The 23,106-nt window shown below is 44.1% G+C and overlaps 1 protein-coding gene across 2 annotated transcripts in view; it reads left to right on the forward strand.

Moving 5' to 3' along the window:
- Positions 1–14,162, forward strand: part of Kdm4a (lysine demethylase 4A) — a 52,969-nt gene extending 38,807 nt beyond the window's left edge. For both annotated transcript variants that reach the window (XM_077803642.1, XM_077803643.1), the window contains exons 14-22: positions 6–210; positions 735–811; positions 1,486–1,541; positions 3,585–3,693; positions 4,002–4,187; positions 7,297–7,467; positions 12,462–12,581; positions 12,878–12,970; positions 13,103–14,162. In XM_077803642.1, coding sequence (XP_077659768.1) covers positions 6–210; positions 735–811; positions 1,486–1,541; positions 3,585–3,693; positions 4,002–4,187; positions 7,297–7,467; positions 12,462–12,581; positions 12,878–12,970; positions 13,103–13,243 — 1,158 coding nt within the window. In that variant the 3' untranslated portion in view covers positions 13,244–14,162. The remainder of the gene's footprint in view (positions 1–5; positions 211–734; positions 812–1,485; positions 1,542–3,584; positions 3,694–4,001; positions 4,188–7,296; positions 7,468–12,461; positions 12,582–12,877; positions 12,971–13,102) is intronic.
- The last annotated feature ends 8,944 nt before the right edge of the window (positions 14,163–23,106 follow it).

The raw sequence follows: 23,106 nt of genomic DNA on the forward strand, positions 1-23,106 counted from the left end.
CTTAGGTCGAGTTTGGAGGTCTTAGTCAGAACTGTGGAAACACTTCAGAATTAGCCCCCCAGAAACAGAGGACCAAGCCATTGATTCCAGAAATGTGCTTCACCTCAACTGGCTGCAGCACAGACATCAACCTTTCTACTCCTTACCTTGAGGAGGATGGCACCAGCATTCTAGTTTCCTGCAAGAAGTGTAGTGTCCGGGTCCATGCCAGTGAGTGCCTCTTGCCTTCCTTTGCATCCTCTGCCAGGAGCATGTTCCAGTTAATTGGAAGTCCTTGTCACATGTGGCCCTCCCTACCCCCAGTGCAAAGGCTGCTTATGTGTTCTTGGAGAATTTGTTGCCAATCAATGAGTTTGTTTGCACCAGTCAGCAATGTGCTGTCCTCTTGGTTGCACATGTCCAGAGGGGATTAGTTATGCCACTTAATAGGTGTTTGTACCAGTGAATAAAGTGGTTTTTTTTTTTTTTTTTTTTGATGGTGCTGGGGATTGAACCCGGGCTTTGTGCATGTGAGGCAAACACTCTACCAAATGAGCTATATCCCCAGCACATGAATACAATTTTTATGGCCTTGGGCCATACTGTGTATTTGAGCCCAGGGATCTCTGACCAAGAATTCAGGTGTTTTTGTAGCATTTGGTATCTTTGGGAGGTGATCTATGGAAAAAAATTGAAAATCCATATTCTCACTCTGACTTCTGGGTTTAATTTGCTTTTCTCCATGTCCCTATTAGGTTGCTATGGGGTTCCCCCAGCCAAAGCTTCTGAAGAGTGGATGTGTTCTCGGTGTTCAGCCAATGCCCTGGAGGAAGTGAGTACTCCCACACTCTTCCTGTCTTCCCCATGAGATTTGGAATATGTTTGGGGCCGGGCTATTTCATGCTGGACTTTATGTCTACTGCAGTCCATGAAGGGCATGGTAGTGATGTCAGAGAGTATATACTATGTAAACAATTCCTATGACAGAGTAGTTGCTGCCCACTTGTGATAAGGCCTGAATGGATCTGGAAGATGTTTGCTCCTTTAATTGAAAACCAGGTTGAGGCCTTTATGTGGAATATTTATATACAACCCCCTTTAAATAATTCACCTCTGAAGTTAGAGCCTTAGGATGGGGACTTAGGTGATTCATTTTGCAACCATCTCTTCATCATTGCCCCTGGAGTGTGGCACCACCCTGCCCAGGAAGCAGACTAGGCCTTATGGTGCTTCCAGTTTTGCAACTTTGCTCAGAGTTGCTATGAACATTAACAGCAAAGAGGATTATGTTAAGTCAAGTGAATACTAGGTATCTTCTGCTCCACATGGCATCTGTCTTCTACAGGGGAGTCCTGGGTATAAGGTGTATGTTTGAAGCCCTACCTATCATTACACTACTTTCTAAGCCCAAGGTTAGAGTTGCCCACAAAAGGTGGAGGGGAGAGCAGATTGGATGTTAATGACTTGGTGGTGACCAATTTCTTCTTCCCTCTCCCTTCTGGGCAGGATTGCTGTTTATGCTCCTTACGAGGAGGGGCCCTGCAGAGAGCAAATGATGACAGGTAAGTGTTTTGAGCAGTCTCAGAATGCCCAAGCTCAGTGCTGAGGCAGTGTGTAGGGGCACTGTCTACGTAAGCTCTTGCAAGTGACCCATGAGGATTTGGGAAGCACACTCTGAGGAGCTCTTAGAATATCAAGACTAATTTTAACAAAGACGCCAAGGGGAGTTAAGTAGTCTCAGATCTTTTCACTCCTTTCCTCTCTGATGCAGAGATGTAAGTAACATCCTCCTTTTGGAGGAGATAAGAATGTACTTAGGAGAGTATGAAAACCCGGAGAAGTCTGTGCAAGAGCTTTGTGGGCTGGAGGTGTGAACATTTACCTGTTGATATGCAGAGATGGCCATGGCCATAGTCTAGTGAGCACTTTTCAACAGAGAAAACTTTGGTTCAGACTCGTTATTTGGAGAGGGCAAGTGTCCTCAAGAAGGACACTGAGTAGAACTCAGGCAGTCTGCCCACTGTTAAATAGTGGAAAATAATGTGGAAGTTTCTGGGTTTTCCACATTAGGCAACTCATTTTCACAGAGTTGCATTTTTGTCTCTTGTTTACTTGCTCTGAGGTTTTTACCTTGAAGAGCTGGCTTTCTAAGGGGCAGTGTACACAGGTAGGTGGCAGCCAATGGTCGACATCTTGCTTCCAAGTAAAACCCTGTGGGAATGCAGCTCCTGCCTCACAGGATCTCTGTCATGCTGCTTCTGATGCATGGCTGTTCTGCTGCCAGTTCAGTCCTTTAAAGCTACTTGCTCCCATTACTAGAGGAATTTTATTCTTCACAGTTTCAGGATAGGGCTGGTAATGTTCTTCCTTCTTTGAAGTGGAAATGGTTCTACTTGAGCTTTTCACCTTTGCCTTTTTTTTTTTTTGTTACCAGGGATTGAACTCAGGGCCACTAGACCAGTGAGCCACATCTGCAGCCCTATTTCATATTTTATTTAGAGACAGGGTCTCACTGAGTTGCTTAGTGCCTCGCAGTTGCTGAGGCTGGCTTTTAACTCACTATCCTCCTGTCTCAGCCTCCCGAGCTGCTGGGATTATAGGCATCTGCCACCACACATGCCTCACCTTTGCCTTTTAATCCCTTTTATACCTTTTAGATGTACACAGAACAAATCTGTTACTGCTCCCACATAACAGTCCTGCCAGGTTTTTTTTTCTGCTTTTTTTGGTACTAGGGGTTGACCTAGGAATGTTTAACCACTTTCCCTATGTTCAGCCCTTTCTCTCTATTTTTTAAATTTAGAGACAGGGTCTTGCTAGGTTGCTGAGGCTACTTTGAACTTGCGATCCTCCTGCCTCAGCCTCTAAACCACTGGGATTATAGGCACGTGCCACCGCACCTGACCTTGTAGAAGGTTTTCAATGACTTTTTGTGTGTGTGTGTGGTGTTGGAGGTTGAACCCAGGGCATCACACATGCTAGGAAAGTGTGCTGTACCCCTGAGCTAAAATTAAGAGCTTTTGTCATCTTAGTTTTTCTCATCTTGGCACATTCTGGTTTCCCCAAATGCCTATAACTTACTTTAATTTTCTGTGGATGTCCATTGTGTATTCCTCTCAGTGAGGCCTGGGCCAAACCTTAAAGACTGAGTCTTTCATGGATAAAGAGAGCAAGAAGAGAGAGGTTATTTCAGCCCAGGGAAGAGGTTTGGCAGAAGCCTAGGGAAGATTATTGGCAGATTGGTGAATAGTGGAGATGTTTTCAAGAAGCACCTGGGTTCTGTGGTAAAGAGCTCAGTGTAGAGCTCCCTAGTTTATTCTCACTCCTGAAACCCACCACACCCAATTAACTGTGGCTCTGCTTATTTTGCCCCAGACTGAGGGAGTGGTATAAGAAGTATGATCTGGCCTAACCTCGGGTAGGGTGTCCACAGTACTCAGTATGATGGCAGTATGGCTCTAACTTTCTTGAGTCCCTGGAACTGGTTGGTGGGAGTTAGGGGCCACACTGGGTGAGGGAAGAAGCACTGTTGAGAGGCCTACTTTAGAAGGGAAGGCCACAGGACCTTAGATCCAGAGGTGACTGGGGCCTTTGCCTTTTGGCAGATGGGTTCATGTTTCATGTGCTGTGGCGATCCTGGAAGCAAGATTTGTCAATATTGCAGAAAGAAGTCCTGTGGATGTGAGCAAAATCCCCCTGCCCCGCTTCAAACTGGTAAGGAATAAGTGATGGTTTTATAGGCCCCACATAATTACCCTAGTTATAAGTCTCTGGGTGGAGGGCAACAGTACCTTTCTGCTTGGCCCAGTGGCTACCTTTATCCCTTGGTTTTGGTCAGTTTGTGATTCTTGCTTTCTGTTAAATAACTTAACATCATATATGATTAGACATGGGATTAGAGTAGGCTGTGTGTACCTCATGTTTCTGGGAGGAGGGTGGCTCTGTGCATTTGGATGTAGTAACACTAGGGGAAGCTGGACTGTCAATTCCTAGAATCATTGGCTTTCTTCCTTTGGATGCAGAAATGTGTCTTCTGTAAGAAGCGGAGGAAAAGAAATGCTGGCTGCTGTGTGCAGTGTTCTCACGGCCGTTGCCCAACTGCATTCCATGTAAGCTGTGCCCAGGCTGCTGGAGTGATGATGCAGCCGGATGACTGGCCCTTTGTTGTCTTCATTACCTGCTTTCGGCACAAGATTCCCAACTTGGAGGTGAGGAAGGGTGGAGCTCAGAAGTCCTTGATAGTCTTCAGGGCCATTTTCTCTGCATGTTATGTGCATTTATTGGGTTGGCAAGTGTTTCCTCAAGTGTTGTGTTTGATGGAGAGTGCTCCTACAGGAGCCCCTTCTTAATTCATTAAGAAGGGGCTCCTGTAGGTCTCTGCCAAGCTGATTGTGGTTGATTCTTTTGGGTTATCTGCTAACTTGGTTGTCTGTCCACTAGGATAAGCTCTTTGAAGGTCCACCTCTTATTAATCTTGAGAACTGATGGGGAGAGCTCCTGACAGTTCACCATTAACTGCTACGCAGTAGGGATTTCCGTAGTCCTCTAAATGGTGACATGCAGAGAAAGATAAGTGAAAAGTTAGCTAGAGGAGTTATGAAATGGTCTGGGTAGAAGGTGGCATTCAAAGAGGTCTTGAATGTAAGAAGGAATTATGAGCAGGAAGGCATTCAGGGCTTCAGAAATAGAAGAAACAAATTTTGGAAGAATGAACATTCAAGCTGATCTTGGGCCTGTGTTGGGGGATGATACTTGAGAAGTAAGCAGCAAGGAAGATGAAGTCCCTAGGTTGCTACATTTAGGAGTTTGACCTCTCTTCCAGTGCAGGAGAACTTTGAACACTGCAATTTTGAACTATATTTTCTAACAGTCACTCTTGTGGTTTGAGGAGAGAATTCAACGAATCAGAATTTAAGGCAGGGAAACAAGTTAACATAGGAGACAGTGAGGTCTTAAGTAGGACACATAGAGTTTTAAGGTCATGTCTAACCCTGAGATCCTTAACAGGTCCCGTTGACAGGGTTTGTGGACTGCTATGGGGAGAGGGATAGGGGAGAGAGAGGAGAAGAGGAATGGGAAAGGAAAGTGAACATAACTGAATTTAGGAGACAGGAAGGATGCTATTACTAACTTATGATGATGTTACTAACTGCAGTCAGGATTGATATGGAGAAGGACTGGTTTGTCAGGGGAAGGGACAAGGATGAAAAAGACGAAAGGATATGTAGATTTCGAGGTCTCTGAAGTATTCACATTTGAGCAACAGGAAGGCCAGCTAGGTTAAGGATGAGAGGGAAGGTTTGGAGATTATCAGTTTCTGGAAGGATACTTGAACCTAGTTCCTATTGGAAATCAGGCTGTGGATAGTCCCAATGTAAGGAACAGATAGCAAAGCATGAACAAGTGAAAGCAGCCAGCAGAAAGATTAATCGGGCCATATGCTACTGTAGAGAAGGCATGTCTGGTATGGTGGTTCTTGAGTACTCTAATTTGGGAGATCCATGGGACAGTCATATCAGATGCCAGTCTCTAGTGGGGGAAGTCTTTGCCATCAGCAAGTTATGGTTATGGTCTAATGGAATAGGTGACCATGCAGACTTTCAGCATTATGGTGAGTACAGTAATCAGAGATAGAGCATGGGAGAACCAGTCTAGGGGAATGAACTTTTAACTCTGCTTGGGATCCCAGAAAAGTCCTCCATTGACTGGATCCTTTTCTTTCACAAAGGCATTTTAATGAGCATGAGAGGTGGTGAGCGGTATGGGTGGAACCTTGGGGAGATGGGAAAATATGCAATGTGGGAATGAGGCTTTGGAGGAGTAAAAGCCTGATGTAGCATCAATTCCCAGGTCTGGTAGGGAAGTCCGAGTTTGGTCATGAAACAGTAGTACTCCATATGCTTAGGTTGATAGCTGTAGACTGCTGATGCTGAGAGGAAGTTGGGGTACTGTTGAGTATTTATCTTACGATTTAATTCTATTTGGTAAGCTTCTGCTATGTGCTAGGCACTATGTTAGATGCTAGGAAAAGTCCCTGTTCTAGCTGGGCGTGGTAGCGCACGCCTGTAATCCCAGCGGCTCATAAGTTCAAAGCCAGCTTCAGCAACTGTGAGGCACTAAGCAACTCAGTGAGACCTTGTCTCTAAATAAAATACTAAATAGAGCTGGGGATCTGGCTCACTGGTCGAATTCCCGTGAGTTCAATCCCTGGTACCAAAACAAAAAGTCCCTGTCTTCAAGGACTTTTATATATGAAGTATGTATCTTCTAGTTGAAAGATATATAGGAAACTGGTAAGAAACTACACAGGAAATAGCATTTTGGATGGTGAGAAGTATAGTAGACAAAAACCAGGATGAGGTGAGTAGAAGAGTGGATAGTAAGGAGGGCAGCAGTGGGTGGTCCTCAGAATGTGAGGGAGTTATATGCAGACTACTGGGGAATGGCATTTCAGATAGTGGGATCCTTAGGTAAGAGCGTGTATATTCAGAGAACAGGAGAGGGTGACATGGCTAGAGTGGAGTGGGCAGGTGGTGGGGTAGTAGGGGTGGAGGCTTGCTGGACATGAGCCTGCACCTTACTTTGTTATCCTGTTTGCATCAAGGACTAGTTTAGAATGAGAAGGGTAAGGAGAGGGCACCAGAGATGATAGGTCTCTCTCTCTTTTTTCTTTTTTGGTACTGGGGATTGGACTTGGGCACTTGACCACTGAACAACATCCTCAGCCCTGTTTTCAATTTTATTTAGAGACAGGGTCTCACTGAGTTGCTTAGCACCTTGCTGTTGCTGAGGCTGGTTTTGAACTCATAATCCTCCTGTCTCAGCCTCCCATGCCGCTAGGATTACAGGCGTGCACCACCGCATCTGGTGATAGGTCTCTTATAGTGGGGGCAACTTGTTATATGCAGCTGAGGAAATAAAGGAAATCTCAATCTTTGTGCCCTCACCCTGGAGGTATAGCTTAGTGCACAGATCAGTGTGGAGCATTGCCTGGTGCCCAGAGTCTCCAGTCACTGTTGATTTTTCTACCCAAATATGTGGTGTGTGTGCATTAGTAGGTGCTGTTTGGTCAGTTCTAGTTTGGTCAGTTGTGCACTGGGAACTCAGGAGAACCGAATTTGTAGAGGAAAACAGAACCCTGGTTGGGATATGGGTTATCTGGAATGGTCTGTTTCCACACCCATTTCTTCTCCTTTTTTACTTTTCCATTTCCATGATTATATTTCTCTGATAAAGGGGGACAGATTGATGTTGGTATCCATTTGCAATTCCTATCGGCCCCATATGTGAGTTACCCAAGCTTCTTCTTTTTTCTAGCGTGCCAAGGGTGCCTTGCAGAGCATCACTGCAGGCCAGAAGGTCATTAGCAAGCACAAGAATGGGCGCTTCTACCAGTGTGAGGTGGTCAGACTCACCACTGAGACCTTCTATGAAGTCAACTTTGATGATGGCTCCTTCAGTGACAATCTGTATCCTGAGGACATAGTGGTAATGTCTGCAAGCAGCTTCTGGGACGGTTTGAGACTGGGGTCCTTCTAGGTCTGGCTAGCTGACAGGTTGTGGGGTGCCTTTTCTAGCCTGGTTCTGTGGTCCCATCAGTAGGTTCCCAAAAAGAAAGAAGCATTTGTACCGTTCTTTCCTTGCAAGGAAAATTGTGTACTACTAGGGTACTGATTCTAGAAGTTGGTGGGAATCATTGTTTTTTGCAATTCTTTAAAAAGCATGCATATTTTTCAATCTCAACTATCGCTGAAGGCATCTAGTGTGGTAGAAAAGCTCAGGGTTTGGCAAAAAACCAATGTGCTGGGCCGGGGTTGTAGCTCAGCGGTAGAGCGCTTGCCTAGCATGTGTGAGACACGGGTTTGATCCTCAGCACCAAATAAAAAATAATAAAAGGTGTGGTGTCCCATCTACAACTAAAAAAAAAAATTTAAAAAAAACAAAAAACACCGATGTGTTAATATCACCATCATTGCTTAGAAGTTGTGTGACCTCAAGAAATTTTTCCAACCCTGTTTTCTTTCTTTCTTTTTTTTTTTTTGTTTTATTTTGAGACGTGGTCTTATAAGTCCTTACGGCCTCCCTTAGTTGCTGAGGTGGGTCTCGAATTTGCAATCCTCCTACCTTAGCTCCTGAGTTGCTCAGATTACAGGCATGTTCCTCTGTGCCTGGCTCCAACTCTATTTTCTATCATGTTTTTTTAGTATGTGCATACTGTTTTTGGTACTTTACAGGTTACTTTTTGGTAGAGAGCTTTAGGGGTAGGGGCTGGGGTTGTGGCTCAGTGACAGAGCACTTGCTTAGCATGCGTGAGGCACTGGGTTCAATCCCCAGCACCACATAAACAAATTAAATAAACAAAGTAAAGGTATTGTGTCCATCTACAACTAAAAAAAAAATAAAAAGAGAGAGAGCTTTAGAGGTAAGTAGCAATGACTTGAAGTCAGCCCTGGCTTGCTTATGATATAATACCTGAGACATTAGAGGTCCTACCTCCTTGGACCCAATCTTTAGTTTCCTGACATAATATTCAGGACTTAGTCCAGGTTTCTCTTGACCCTACTCTGCCTTTTCATTTCAGTTAGTCTAAGCACAAGTTACAATAGTGTTGCAGCTTTTTCCTTTAACAAATTGGATATTTCCATTGTTTATACTGCATTAACAACTTAATTTGTAAAAGTGAACAAATTACTTATAAGGGTGGTCTAATGTCATTGTAAAGATATTAGTATTCATAGCAGCGTTTTTTAAGTCCTTACAGTATGCCAGGCACTGTGCTAAGTATTTAAGACAAATGTGTTTCCCTTTTCATACCATGTCTGAGAAGTAGGTGTTATTATCTCTAACAATACAGTAATCTCAGAACTCATTTTTCTAAAAGTTATTGAGGACCCCAAAAAGCATATATTTTTGTGGGGTTATCTCTAGTAATATTTACCCTGTTCAATATTAAAACAGATTACTATTCCTTTTTTAATGAAAAATATCTTTTCTAAAACAAAAACCACTAGTGAGAAGAATGCCATTTTTCACCAATTTTGCAAATCTCTTTAATGACACTTCTTTATTCTGTCTGTTCTGTGGTACATTATTTTGGTTAAAGTAGAGGAAGAAAATTCAGCTTCATACAGTTATGTACTTGGAAAGGGGAAGATCATTTGAATAGCTTTCAGATCATATAATTATTCTTCTCTGATATTCCACCAGGGGTAGGGTAGGTAAGAAGGATTGAATCCAGAAGCACTTAATCACTGAGCCACATCCTCAGGCAAACACCCTCCCTCCCTTTTAAATTTTGAGACAAGGTCTTGCTGAGTTGCTTAGGGCCTCGCTAAGATGCTGTGAGGCTGGCTTTGAACTTGCAATCTTCCTGTAACAAGTGGCATTTTTAAAAGGTTAATTGTAGTGTGGGATCTGAAAGCAGATCAGTAAACTTGTACTCTATTACATTAAAATCCATCGGTCTGCCTTGCACTTAGAATGGATCTTTTACCCATGCCTAATTTCATAATCCATATATTGGTCATATAGAAAATACTGGTGTAGTCAGGCATCGTGGTGCACGCCTATAATCCCAGTAGCTCGGTAGGCTGAGGCAGGAGGATCTCGAAGTCAAAGCCAGTCTCAGTAAAAAGCAAGGTGCTAAGCAAATCAGTGAGACCCTGTCTCTAAATCAAATACAAAATAGGGCTGGGGATGTTGCTCAGTGGTCTAGTGCCCCTGAGTTCAATCCCTGGTACTCCCCCTTGCCAAAAAAAAGAAAAAAAAAAAGTGCACTGAGCTATGGAAATCTTCCAAATGTTAAATTTTCTTATAAATATCAAAACATTGGACTTGGGATGTGATGCATTGGTAAAGTACTTGCCTGGCACATATGAGGCCCTGGATTCAGTTACCAGACCCACAAAAAGAAAAAAAAAATCACATTTATTAGTGTCCCTCATCTTGTCAGAAGACTAAATACTGGGATGCTACAAATTGACAGTGGTGATCCCACTTTTTTGAAATTCTAATTTTTACTTGAAAGTTTGAATTTTAATTAATTATTTTTGCTGTGTTGGGAATTGAACATAGGGCTTCATGTATTCAAGGCAGGCACTCTTTCACTGAGGTACAGCTACAGCCCTTTTAATTTTATTGTAGTGTGCTAAATTGCCCAAATTGGTCTCTAATTTGAAATCTTCCTGCCTCTGCTTCCTAAGTAGCTGAGATTATAGGTGTCCATTATATATTTGTTTAATTAATTTATTTATTTTTGATTCTGGGCATTGAACCCAATGCCTCATGCACAATAGGCACTACCACTGAACTTCATCCCTAGCCTGAAAGCTTAAATTTTATTTAATTCCTCTTCCTCAGTTGTTTTCCTTCCCTCCCTCCCTTCCTTCCTTCCTTTCTTTTTTGTCACATTGCCGGGGGTTGAACCCAGAGCCTTGTGCGTGCTAGGCAAGTGTTTTGCCAACCTGAATACAGGCACTCTCTCATTGAGGTACAGCTACAGCCTGAATATAGATGATTTTTTTTTTCCTAGATAATCATCATACTGCCATATGTAGCCTGGTGTGTCTTATGAGACTTACTCATGCATTCAAGATTAAGATTTAACAAAAAGCTGGGTGCAGTGGCACACACCTGTAATCTTAGCGACCAGGAGGCTGAATCAGGAAGATTGCAATTTTGAGGCCAGCCTCAGCAATTTAGCAAGACACTAAGCAACTCAGCAAGACCCTGTCTCAAAATAAAAAAGTAAAAAGGGCTGGGAATATAGCTCAGTGATTAAGTGTCCCTGTGTTTAATCCCCATACCAAAAAAAAAGTGTAATAAAATTGTTATTGTTTCGGGGCTGGGGATGTGGCTCAAGTGATAGTGTGCTCTCCTGGCATGCGTGCCACCCGGGTTCGATCCTCAGCACCACATACAAACAAAGATATTGTGTCCGTTGACAACTAAAAAATAAATATTAAAAAAAATTGTTATTGTTTCATCAAGGACATTGTTATGTGAAATGATACGTTTTCTTTTTTTCTTTAAATTTTGTATGCATAGCAATAACAACTTGTAGTTTGGGGCCCCCTACTTTGATTTATGCACATGGCAAGTGGTTGTACCCATCATTGATTTTACACCATCTCTGCAAATGTCAACAAGGTGCAAAAGACTAGTGGTTTTTTTTAATACTTTTTTTAATAATTAATTTTTTATGTGGTACTGAGGCTCCAACCCAGTTCCTCACATGTGTTAGCCGAGTGCTCTACCACTGAGCCACAACCCCAGCCCAAGACTAGTGTTTTAACATGAAATTAGTCATGATGTCACATGTTCCCTGCACAGGGTTGTGGACCAAGCTTTGAAAACTACTGTTATTGAATTGCATAGATCTTTAGTGGTTTATCAAGAAGTACATGTTGGACTACTTAAAACTTCCACTCAGATATTTGTTTTGGGGTGAAGGCACAATAGTTTCTGCTTAATTCTTAGATTCATATAAAACATGATTATTGATTACCTAATCCATAAATGAATTGGCAATATAATATACAGCCATTTCTACTCAGTTAATGAACTAGCAAGGCAGGACATACAGTCGTATATGTCTAACTCTTGTCATATAATATGATGTTTGTCAGAGCAACTGTAAACATGCACATCCTTTTAGACTCAGTACCCTGCCCCTCTCTGATGTGTACTTTTTAGGCGTTGTCCTGTGGAACTTCTCTGAGGTCTACCAATCATAAATTCATAAACTATTGTGCTTGTACATTGTCCATCCACTGTGTACCAGGTCCCGTGCTAGGATATGGTAATGATTCATTTTAGTGTACACCCTTTTATGAGAAGTAAAAGTTCTAATGTACTTTGCTAATTCTGTGGAAGGTGATCCTTTTTTCTCACCTTGCCTGTATTTTTTTTTTTAAAGAAAGAGTGAGAGAGAGGGAGAGAGAGAGAGAGAGAGAGAGAAAGAGAGAATTTTAATATTTATTTTTTAGTATTTGGCGGACACAACATCTTTGTCTGTATGTGGTGCTGAGGATCGAACCTGGGCCGCATGCATGCCAGGCGAGCGCGCTACTGCTTGAGCCACATCCCCAGCCCCACCTTGCCTGTATTTTAATAACACATTTCTTAAAAACATAGCTGAGTATTGTTCTAGTGTTTGCTTATGACAGAGCCCTGAAGAATCCTTTAAGGGACAATTGAAGGGATGTAAAGAGGACTGTTGATTCTCCTATGCTAATTATAATCTTCTAACTTTATTAAAAAGCTATTATTTCTTGTCATCTGTTGGCAGCAGGGAACAGAGATATGGGGCATACTTTGACTCAGCAAGCTGGTCTTTGTATCTTTCAGTCCAGAGCAAGCTACCTTGCTTGAAGTATCTCAGCCAAGTATTTGTTTTGGTTCATTCTTTCCTAAGTAGGTGTTCATTACTATTGTATTTAAGTGGACCTTCCTTTCATTCTCCTTCCTTCTTCTTTCCTCAGAGCCAGGACTGCCTACAGTTGGGTCCTCCTGCTGAAGGAGAAGTGGTTCAAGTGAGATGGACGGATGGCCAAGTCTATGGAGCTAAATTTGTGGCCTCCCACCCCATCCAGATGTACCAGGTATCCGGGGGTTCTTGCTAGGGAGTTGGGAGTTGGTGGGTATTTGATTACTTCAGTGCTTTCTTTTGGGTGAGAGATGAGTCTATACTCTTGAGAGAATTAGTGGATCCAGTAACAACCTTTTCAGACTTTAGGGGTCTGTCCTGGGTCAGGTCTGCCAGTAGGGTTTCAGACATGGCATTCCTTACTCCAGTGTTGTAACACTTTCCTTTGGCTGCAGGAAATTGCTACTCTGCATGGTAGACCAGGGGAGTCTCAGGGGTATTTTAGCCCAAAGGACTCTGTTTCCTTGGCAGGTGGAGTTTGAGGATGGCTCGCAGCTTGTGGTTAAGAGAGATGATGTATACACGCTGGATGAAGAGCTTCCCAAGAGAGTCAAGTCTAGATTGGTGAGTGTGTTTTCTGTGTACCCTGGGCTCCTGTCTGGGAGGGGAGGGAAGATGGCAGGAGTATGTCCTTTTGTTTTTTTCTTGGGATAGTTGGCCACAAAGTGATTATTTGGCTTGCCTGTCCTACTGTAGTCAGTAGCCTCAGACATGCGCTTCAACGAGATTTTCACGGAGAAAGAGGTTAAGCAGGAAAAGAAACGGCAGCGGGTAATCAACTCGAGGTACCGAGAAGACTACATCGAGCCTGCACTGTACCGGGCCATCATGGAGTAGGCATTTCCAAGGTCCAAGAGGTTCCCAGCCATCAAGGCGAGAGCACTCGGGTTCCACAGCACAGCAGACACTCGGAACTCTGAAGTCTTTAAAAGTGAAGTTGTAAAAAGAAAAGGAATGAAATAACCAACCCCATCACCTTCTCACCCCAGCTGAATTGCATTCCGCTGTAGAGAAATGACAAGCTGTTTTTGGACATGTGGCAGCAGCCGTTGATCTCCCAGCTGAGGGGCTGAGCACTGGAATGCTGTGGCTGCATTAGCCCCCAGTCTGAAAAGGGGTCAGCTGTGCTGGCTGGGCGGGTTCCCCTGTTCCTGGCCTAGGACTTAGCTTCCTGCCAAGCACCTGCACCGACCAGGCAGAGGTGCTGGTGCTTGACCCAACTCTCCTTTTGTATTTATGTGTATATGTGTGTGTGTGTGTGTGTGTGTGTGTGTGTGTGTGTGTGTGTGTGTTTGGGTGTTTGGTCTGGACCAGCTTCTGTCAGCCCCTGGCCTTTACTTTTTTCTTGCCTCTTTAGGGCAAACAAAATGTGAAATTCCGCCCTCAGCTGAGCTGAGTAAGGGCCCCTGTGGGTTGGCTGAAGATGGGTGTAGCCATCTATTCAGGCTTGGAAAGGCCTCAGGAGTGCTGGCAAAGCTGCAGTGTTGAGAGGCTAAGGAGTTGATGCCACCTTTGTCCTCCCTTGAGGAGAATACAAGGGTAACATGGATATGTGCCCGCAATTTTCTAGGCACAGAACCCCTGTGGCACAGTATTACTTGGTGTGGGTAGGGAATACCCCAAAGGGAGGATTTTAATGATGGAAGCAGGCAGAGCCTGGTAGGTGATTCTGTCAACAGAAAATTGCAATCATGCAGGGGCTGGGAGGGTTAGAATGAATTGGGGCCACTGGAGGCTAGGGGCAAGTATAGATATGCCCTTGGTCTTGGGGTGGGAGGGTGCTGATTTGAGGGTGGGGGGTGGGAATAGAGGGCAACACTGAAGGGGTTAAACAGGTTTTTGCTCCTCTTGAATTTGTTTGCCTGGGCCCAGGATTGTAGGGCTTCATACTTAACTCTGTGTATACAAGAATCAAATTTATAAACTTCCCCATTTTTTGTTACATATGAACGCTATAAACCAAATTATTTTGAAAACTGGTGCATCACCTTGTCCTTAGCAATAAAAAGTGTGTTGAGCAGATTGGCTGTGTCTGCCCCAAGGAGCCCAAGTGGCCAAGGGTCAGGCTGGGGTTTATCAAGAGTCATATGCTCTGGAACAGGGCTGTGTATTTAAAGAGTCCATGAGGCAGAGTTTGGAAAGTGGTTCCAGGAGAGGGCTCCCTTCCTTGTTAGGCTCCATATTAAGCCTCATGGTGGGCCATGGGGAGCAGGGACATTTCTGGCTATGAGCACCTCTTTTTGCTTACTCTGCCCTAGAGAGGGCCAAGAGGAGGTAAGGGTGGAAGGACCAGACTACTGAGTCTTCTCAACATAGTTTGATTTCTTATTTCCACCCCATTTGATAAATCCTAAACTGGGCTAAGTCCATGCCAGCATCTGTGTTTCATACATGTTGTGGAACCAATTTGAGTGTTTACATTCTAGGTACTTGGAGAGCAAGTGACTTATACCCAGTAGGGTTCTGAAGTTGCTCTCCAAGCTACCTATAGTTGGTGAAAACTTCCCAGAAGGAATATCCTCTTGCCTTAAGGTTGATGGGGACAAAGGGGAGCCTCAAGGCAGGAAGGGGACAGTAAATAGGTGTCAGACTCTGGTGCAACATAGCTGTCTAGCTGGCCTTCAGAGGTGCTTCCAGTGGCGTGTCCCTGTCCAGGTACAGGAGATAAGAGTCAGCTCAGCTACCCAGTGCTTCGTGTCCCTGGGACTTGGGAGGTGGCTGCTACTTGGTACTGATTGTAGGTGAAGGGAAGAGCAAAAGGTTTCAAAGATGCTTTTCTATACCAACTCCTGGTGTCAAGGCAAGGTTGACCCTTTGCCCTTTACTCAGGGAGTCCCAGAGGATGTGCCAGGAGAGGCTGGCCAGAACCTGGACTTAATGGAATGTTCAGTGGACCCTGGGAGCACACATGTTTGCAGGGGAAAAAACACTAACCTATCTTTCTCCACAGGGTCTAGGCCTCCCCAATGCTCTCTGACCCTGCTGTCCCTAGTCATGCTGAAGGACCTGCAGGCCAAGGTGTCTGATTTAATATCAGTAGAATTCTTAATTAGAAGATTAGAAGCCAACCTTTTTCTTTCCTTCTTTTTTTTTTTTTTACTTTGGTTACTTTGGTTTTTTTTTTTTTTTTTTAATTTACTTTGTCCTTGAGGAACCCAAGTTCAAAGAGGTGATGAACTGGCCTGTTTTGTTTTTTTAAGTGATCCAACCCAGGCCCTTGAGCATGCTAAGTATTTGCCCTACCCCTGATCTACACCTCAACCCTGGCTTGTGCCTTTTTCCTTCACTGGCTAGTTAGTCAGGTCTGAGTTTCAAGCCAGACTGACCCAAATTAAAAGCCAGACCAGTTTCCCCCTGCCGGCTTGCATCCCCTCAAGCCCTTTTTATAAGAAACTGCTTTCCTTTAGTAATGTAGGGTCCTTGGGTCGGTATATAAAAAATGACAGTTCAAGTCCCTTAAGGCCAGAGCTTGGCTAAGGGAAAGAGGACGCAGGATGGGAGAGGGGGACTTCCTGGAGCTGCAGTATAGTGGGTGGGGTAGTCGTGTGTCCCGACTAAACATCTTCTACCAGCTCTTAAGTTAGTAATGTCCGAGGGCAATCTGTACCTCCGTGCCTTCTTACCCCACAGAATTAAGCAGGGCTTAAAGGGTCCAAAGCCTTGGGCCTCAGGAGGGAACTGCTGCTCGCAGCCTGGAGGATGAGATGAGGCATCCTTTGGCGTGAAGTGACCGCGACCACCCTGTACTTTGGGACACACTCCCCAGCAAGGAAATAGGCTCTCAATGGGCTGGGTCTTAGGAGATGTCCGCGAGGAAAGTGTGTCCTCTGGGCCTAGGAGAGGACGAGGCGAGGTCGTCCGCGCTGCACCTGCGGCAAACCCGAGCACTGCATCTTCCACAGTCTGGGTACCCCTGGCTGGCGGGATGGGTGGGGCGCCCGCTGCGAGCTCCGGGCTCCGGTGCCTATTGGGCCGCCCTGTCCTGCGCCCGCCCGCCCTGCGGCGCAGCCCCGCATTGGTCAGCCCGGCGCCCCGCCCGGCTCTCGCGCGCCCATTGGCCATGGATGCCCGACCCCCGGCGAGGGCGCTAAGGCGAAGAGCGGGATTGGTGGTCCAGCCATCCCGGCTTGCGGCCACGCGCTCCGCCCGCCGCTGCGTCCTCACTATGGCGGCGCCCATGGAGCCCACCGTGTCGTGGGCGCCCGCCGGGGTCCCCCGCGGCTGCCGCCGCCGCCTGCGCCGTCGCCTCCGCCTTCCCGCCCCGCGTGGGGTAGGGCGCCGCCTCCCCACTGTCTCCCTCTCCGCTGCGGTAAGGGCCTGCCCTGCGCTCTTCGGGGCGCGACAGCTACTGCAGCTAACGGTCGCCTCCCCGCCCCTCCCCCACGCCCGCGTCCCGGGCCCGGCGCCGAGTCCCAGAGCTCGTGCTGGGGAAGGAGGGATCTGGCACAACCCGGTGGACGCTCGGGCTGAAATCTGGAATCTCCCTTGGGTGGGGCTGCTGGGGCTGAGGGGAAGGCCCGCCTGAAACGGGCCAAGGGGCCTGAGGTCACCTGCGTGAGACCCCGAAACGCTGCGACGCTTAGCGCAGAGGAAGGACACGGTCTTTCTGGCCCAGCTTTAGGAAGAGAAAGAAGTCCAGAGAAAGGGATTCAGCATCTTAAGGGTACTGGCTGTTATTGCTTACTGCTCTACCAGAAGCTAGATCCTCAGAGGCACCGGGGTCAATATGATTGGCAAAGTATGTGTCTTGATTCCTTTCCTTCTGGCACTTTTCCCCATTGTCTTCTCTATGAGCACGTTTGCAAGAGAAAATGTCTTAGGAGAGGAGGTTTGGTTAGGAAAATGTTCCATAAATATGTTGGACTCCTTTTCATCATGGTATCTGTTTTTATGATTCCTTATAAACCTCATTTTTGTTTGACATGTGAAGGAGTGAAATGTTTAAACTGAATCATTGTAATTAACCGAGGGCAGGACCAGTTAAGGCAGCTGTTATTTCCAGAAAGCAAAGAATACTTAAAAACTTTTCTGTGATGTACTTTAAATTATTTGTACTACCGATAGTTGAACTCGACTTATGTTACTGAAAGTAAAATAGTCATGACAACTTAGGCTGTTTCTAAGTCAGACTCATCTTGGAGTTTTGATTACCCAACTGTTTACTGCACCTAGAAGTCAATAGAGGATTAAAAGGAAGCTGGCACAAAAATTTATGACCAAATGGTAGTTTCAAGTAACTTCTTAAGGCAACAGTAACTCAAAGACATTTTGAAATATCAAGTGGAAAATTTCTCAATTTCACAAGTCTGAATGTCTAACTATGGTTTAATAAAAGTAAATTATTATTGATGAAATGACATGCATGTTCTTAGAGAATAACTGACTTGTTCAGTCAATCAATCAAGTGTTTATTAAGTACACGTTTTGTCCAATGCATTGATTGAAGGAAACTCAAAGACAATGAAGATATGAAAGTTGTGAATGGGCCAGTAATGTAGTTGTGGGAATAAAGAACGTAAAGGAAAGTAACTAATGATGTGGTCACTGGAGTTCCAAGACAGCATGCACTATGAGAAGTCAAGAAAACGAAAAGCACATGTGTTTCTCAGGGTTTCACAGGGGAGCTGAGGCTTTAGTTGGGCCACAAATAGCCAGTAGCCTGGATGGAGGAAGAATGAGCTGATGGGAAGCAAGGAAGGTAAAGTTGACCGAATGAACTTGAAATACACAAAGGTGGTCCCAGAGGTTCATTACTGGAAAAAGTGGGAGATGAGGTTGTACGAAAAACAAGTTGATGGCCTCAAACTGAGGAAGTACCTTTGCCCTGGGTGGAGCAAAGGATAAACAAATAGCAGTAGTAAGTACTTCCTTCAAATGAAGTGGGGAGCCAATCTTTAGGAAAGATACACAGTAACACTTTACCTGCCATTGTTTTACACACACTCCTCTTTGCTGGTACTGGAGACTGAACCCAGAGGCACTTGATCACTGAGCTACATGCCAAGCCCTTGTAATTTTTTATTTTGAGACTGGTTCTCACTAAGTTGCTCAGGCTGGCCTCAAACTTGTCATCCTCTTGCCTTAGTCTCCTGAGTAGCTGGGATTATAGCCATGTGCCATTGTACCTATTTTACTTTTCATTGTTACTTTTCTGATTAACTGTAGTTATTTGGAATAATAATTCTCAGCTACCACAGATCTGTACCTCAGGTCCCTTTTTGCCTTGTTTTCTACCCCTGTGTTGCCAGTTCTTGTCGATCCTGCCTCCATAGCATTCTGGCATTTGCTACATTTCCACCCTTACTGTCATCACACTGATTTGAGGCCATCTACATCAATCCCGTGAATTTCCCCAGAACCTCCCTCTCTTGAAAAACCTTCCTTTCCTTCCATCACTTTTCTTTCTTACCATCACTTCCAAGTGTGTCACTTCCCTGGCTAGGATTTTCATTGCCTCTGCCCTGTCTGTTGCGTTAGGCACAGACCAGCCTGGCATGGGCAGTGTGGGCAGATGCATTTGTTGTCATGCCCTTACTTTTATTCTATTTTTCAAGTCAGTGGTTTGCTGTTTATACTCCATGCTTTGCTTATATTGACTTTTTCTATCTTAAATGATGCCCTTAAATCTTTCATTACTGTTTCTACTCATGTTTTAGACCCATTAAATATTGGAACTTCCTTTTTTTTTTTTTTTTTTGTTACTGGGGAGTGAATCCAGGAGTGCTTAACCACTGAACCACATTCCCAGCCCTTTTATGTATTTTATTTAGAGACAGGGTCTCACTGAGTTACTTAGGGCCTTGCTAAGTTGCTGAGGCTAGCTTTGAACTTGTGATCCTCTTGCCTCAAGCTTCCTGAGCCACTGGAATTTCAGGCGTGTTCCACCACGCCTGGCTGGAACTTCCTTTTGAAGTGTTTCTGTACTTGTAGCCCCATGTAATGAGAGTTTTTCTCCTTTAAACCACTTTAACTTTAGTGTTTGCCTTTTTGCCATAATTGCCACTAAGTATTTTCCACCCACAACATAAGACTGAAGCTTTTTCAAGACATGGACTTTCTTCTTTGTTTCTAGCACAGTATTTTTACATAGTAGGTGCTTTGCAAGTATACTTTTATGTTGAAAAATAGCTTTGAAACAGAATGGATGCAAAAAAATCTTTTGTGTAAACAAAATGTTTATCATCAAGTATGGAAATAAAATTACTTATGAAAGAATCCTTACTGAGGGATCTGGTCTGGAGAGCTTGGAATAGGCTTCACTCAGAACAACTTCAAGATTTCAGTGCTTAACAGAACTGCATTGACTTGTCATTCATACTACATGTCTGTCATGAGTACACATTGGAACTCTGCTCCTCATAGCCACTCAGGGATCAGGGCAGATGGAAACTAAGTTGGGCGCTGGCTTTTTTAAGTTTTTGTCCCAGTGTGGGACATGTCACTTTCATTCATATTCCATTGGTCAAAGCATGTCACATGGTATTATGGTTTAAGTCTGGAATGTCCCCTAAAGGTTCAGGTGTTGAAGGCTTGGTCCCCAGTGCAACCGTGTTCCAAGGTAGACTTTGGGAGAGTGAGTGAATCCTGAGGGCTGCAGTGGATTCATTCACTGATAGATTCATAAATTTGGTGGCATAATTGGGAGATGGTAGAAACTGTAGACGGTAGGGCCTAGTTGGAGGGAATGGGTCACTGGGTGCATGCCCTAGGAGGCTATATCTTGTCCCTGGCCCCTTCCTTGCTCACTCCCTGCTTCCCAGCTGCCATGAGCCAAGCAGCTTTCCTCTGCCATGATGTTCTCCCTCACCTCAAGCCCAGAGCAATGGAGCAGGCAACTCTGGACTAAAACTGAGCCAAATAAATCATTCCTCCTTTAAGTTGATTTTTTCGGGTATCTCATCACATTGATGAAAAGCTGACTAACCCACATGACCATGCCTAAAAGTGGGGTAGGCAATTGTAGTCTTAGCATATGCCTGGTAGTCAAAGAGTCAAAAATATTTGGTGAACAGCACTACTGAGTAGCAGATCTTCTGTGGGTATCATGGCCTATTAAAGATTAGTGTTAGAGAGTCATTTGGGTTACTAGAGACAAGCATATCGGCAGTAGCTGGAAATAGTAGCTCTAACAAGACATGGTATAATGGTGAATTCAGAGTCAAAACTTCATTATAAGCACTTACAAATGCTTTTAGAACTGGGTGCAGTGATGCATACCTGTAAACACCTCAGGAGTCTGAGACAGGAGGATCACAGGTTTGAAGCCATCCTCAGCAACTTAACGCGACTGTAACAAGACCCTGTTTTCTTTTTTTTTTTTTTAAATATTTATTTATTTATTTGTTATTGGCAGACACAACATCTTTGTTTGTATGTGGTGCTGGAGGATCGAACCCGGGCCGCACGCATGCCAGGCGAGCGCGCTACCGCTTGAGCCACATCCCCAGCCCCTTCTTTTTTTTTTTAAGAGAGAGGGAGAGAGAGAGAGAATTTTAATATTTTATTTTTTAGTTCTCGGCGGACACAACATCTTTGTTGGTATGTGGTGCTGGGGATCGAACCCAGGCCGCACGCATGCCAGGCGAGCGCGCTACTGCTTGAGCCACATCCCCAGCCCCAAGACCCTGTTTAAAAAAAAAAAAAAAAGTAGGGATGTGGCTCAGTGGTTAAGCACCTTTAGGTTCAACCCTGATACCAATAAAATAAAATAACAAATGTTTTAAGGCCAATGATGTAAGGCAATCTATCTCAGTTATAACAATCATTCATGAACATTACTATCCTAAAGCATTCTTAGTAATGAACACATTCAGAAATGAAAAAGTTAAATTATATTCAAGATAACTAAATTTGAGAAGTTTATAATAATTTGAGGTACATTTTCACTCAGTGGTTAAAATAAAAATGAATCTTAATTTAACCTTATTAGTTTAGTTGGGGCTAACAAACTTGATACTTGGGGAGGAGACTTTACTTTTGACAAAGCATAAAAGCTCAGAGTGCTAATTTTAGCTCTGACTCAAGAGACAAGAGGATCTGGTTTCAGAGTTTGGCTCTGCCACTGAATAGTTTTCTATTTTGTGTATGTGTGTGGTGCTGGGGATTGAACCCAGGGCCTTGTGCATATGAAGCAAGCAGTCTCCCAACTGAGCTATATTCCTAGCCCCTGAGTAGTTCCCTTAAAAAAAAAAATTATTGAGCAATTGTCTTATTCTTGATCCTGAGTTTACTTCTTAGTGAAATGTGCAGGTTAATTATAAGAATTGAATGAGTTCATAAAGTGCTTTGCATAGTACTTGGTTCAAAATGAGCACTCAGGATTATCTGAGCAGCAGCAGAGTTTGGAAAAAACTTAGAGAGGGTCAGGCAAGGAAACCCCAGAGATTGAAGGGTTTCTCCAGATTTTCCAGCCTTTTTTTCCTTCTAGGATAGCATTCTGGACACACCTTTTTTTGTTTTGGAGGGTACTGGGAATTGAACTTGGTAATTCTTTCTACTGAACTACATCTCTAGCCCTTTATGTTATTTTTAAAAAATTTGAGACAGGGTCTGGCTAAGTTGCTGAGGCTGGCCTTGAACTTGTGATCCTCCTGTCTCAGCCTCCAAATTTGTTGGAATTAACCGGCATGTGTCACTGTGCTCAGCCAGACATACCCTTCTTATTTTAACATGTATGTTTTATTTTCATGTGTAAATGTTCCTCTGTCCTACTACCTTGAGCACTCTATTCATTTCTTATGTTTATTGAATATAACTTGTTTGTCAGGCTCTGTGTGCTGTGGTATTGTGGATAGTAAGGTTATGTCCTTGACCTCAAACAGCCTACAGTCTAGCAGGACCAGAGGAAAGTAAACAAATGGTTACAATGCCTCAGTATTCAGTATTCAGGGAGGATTTACTCCAGGACTCCTGGGAAACCAAAATCCAATAATGTTCAAGTCCATTTTATAAAACAGTATATTTGCATACAACTTGTACACATCTTCCTGTATCCTTTAAATCGTCTCTGGATTACTTGTAGTACCTAATACACTCAAGGTGTTACATAAATGGTTGTTTTACAGAATTGTTGAAGGAATGATAAAAAGAAAAGTCTGTACGTGTTCAGTTTTAGATGAATTTGTTTTTCTAATATTTTCCGTCTGTGGTTGGTTGAACTTATAGATATGAAACCTAGAGTAGGCAGGGTTGACTACCTCATAACAAGGGCTGTGGTTGAAGGTCCCATGGAATGTCTCGAAAGGGGCCTGATGTCTCTTTGGGATTATAAGTAGTTTTCCAGAGAAGTGCCTAACTTAAGTCTTGAAGGATCGGTTGTCATTAGCTGGGTGGATGTGGGTTTAAAGTCTTTTCACACAGGGAACAATATGAACCAGGGCCTAGATACACAAGCAACATCCTGAGGCCGCCGTGAGGTAGGGGTGCAGAGTATGTTTGGTGAGTATGTGGGAAATGAGGCAGCACAAGCCGACCAGGATCAGAATGAGAAGGGCTTTGTGAGTTCTGGAATTAAGCCTTTATCCAGAAGGTGATTAGGAGCCACTGAAGGATTTGAAGGTATGAAATGACTTTATCAGCTTTGCCAAAGAAGAAGGATCACTGTGTGGAGAGGAGGCAGTGATGAATATCCTGTTTCCCGGACATGGGAAGTCCTGAGGTTTGTAACCTTAGTACTCTTGCAACACAAGAGTCATGAAATA

Source organism: Urocitellus parryii, chromosome 11 (genome assembly GCF_045843805.1).
Source record: "Urocitellus parryii isolate mUroPar1 chromosome 11, mUroPar1.hap1, whole genome shotgun sequence".
Taxonomy (NCBI): domain Eukaryota; kingdom Metazoa; phylum Chordata; class Mammalia; order Rodentia; family Sciuridae; genus Urocitellus; species Urocitellus parryii.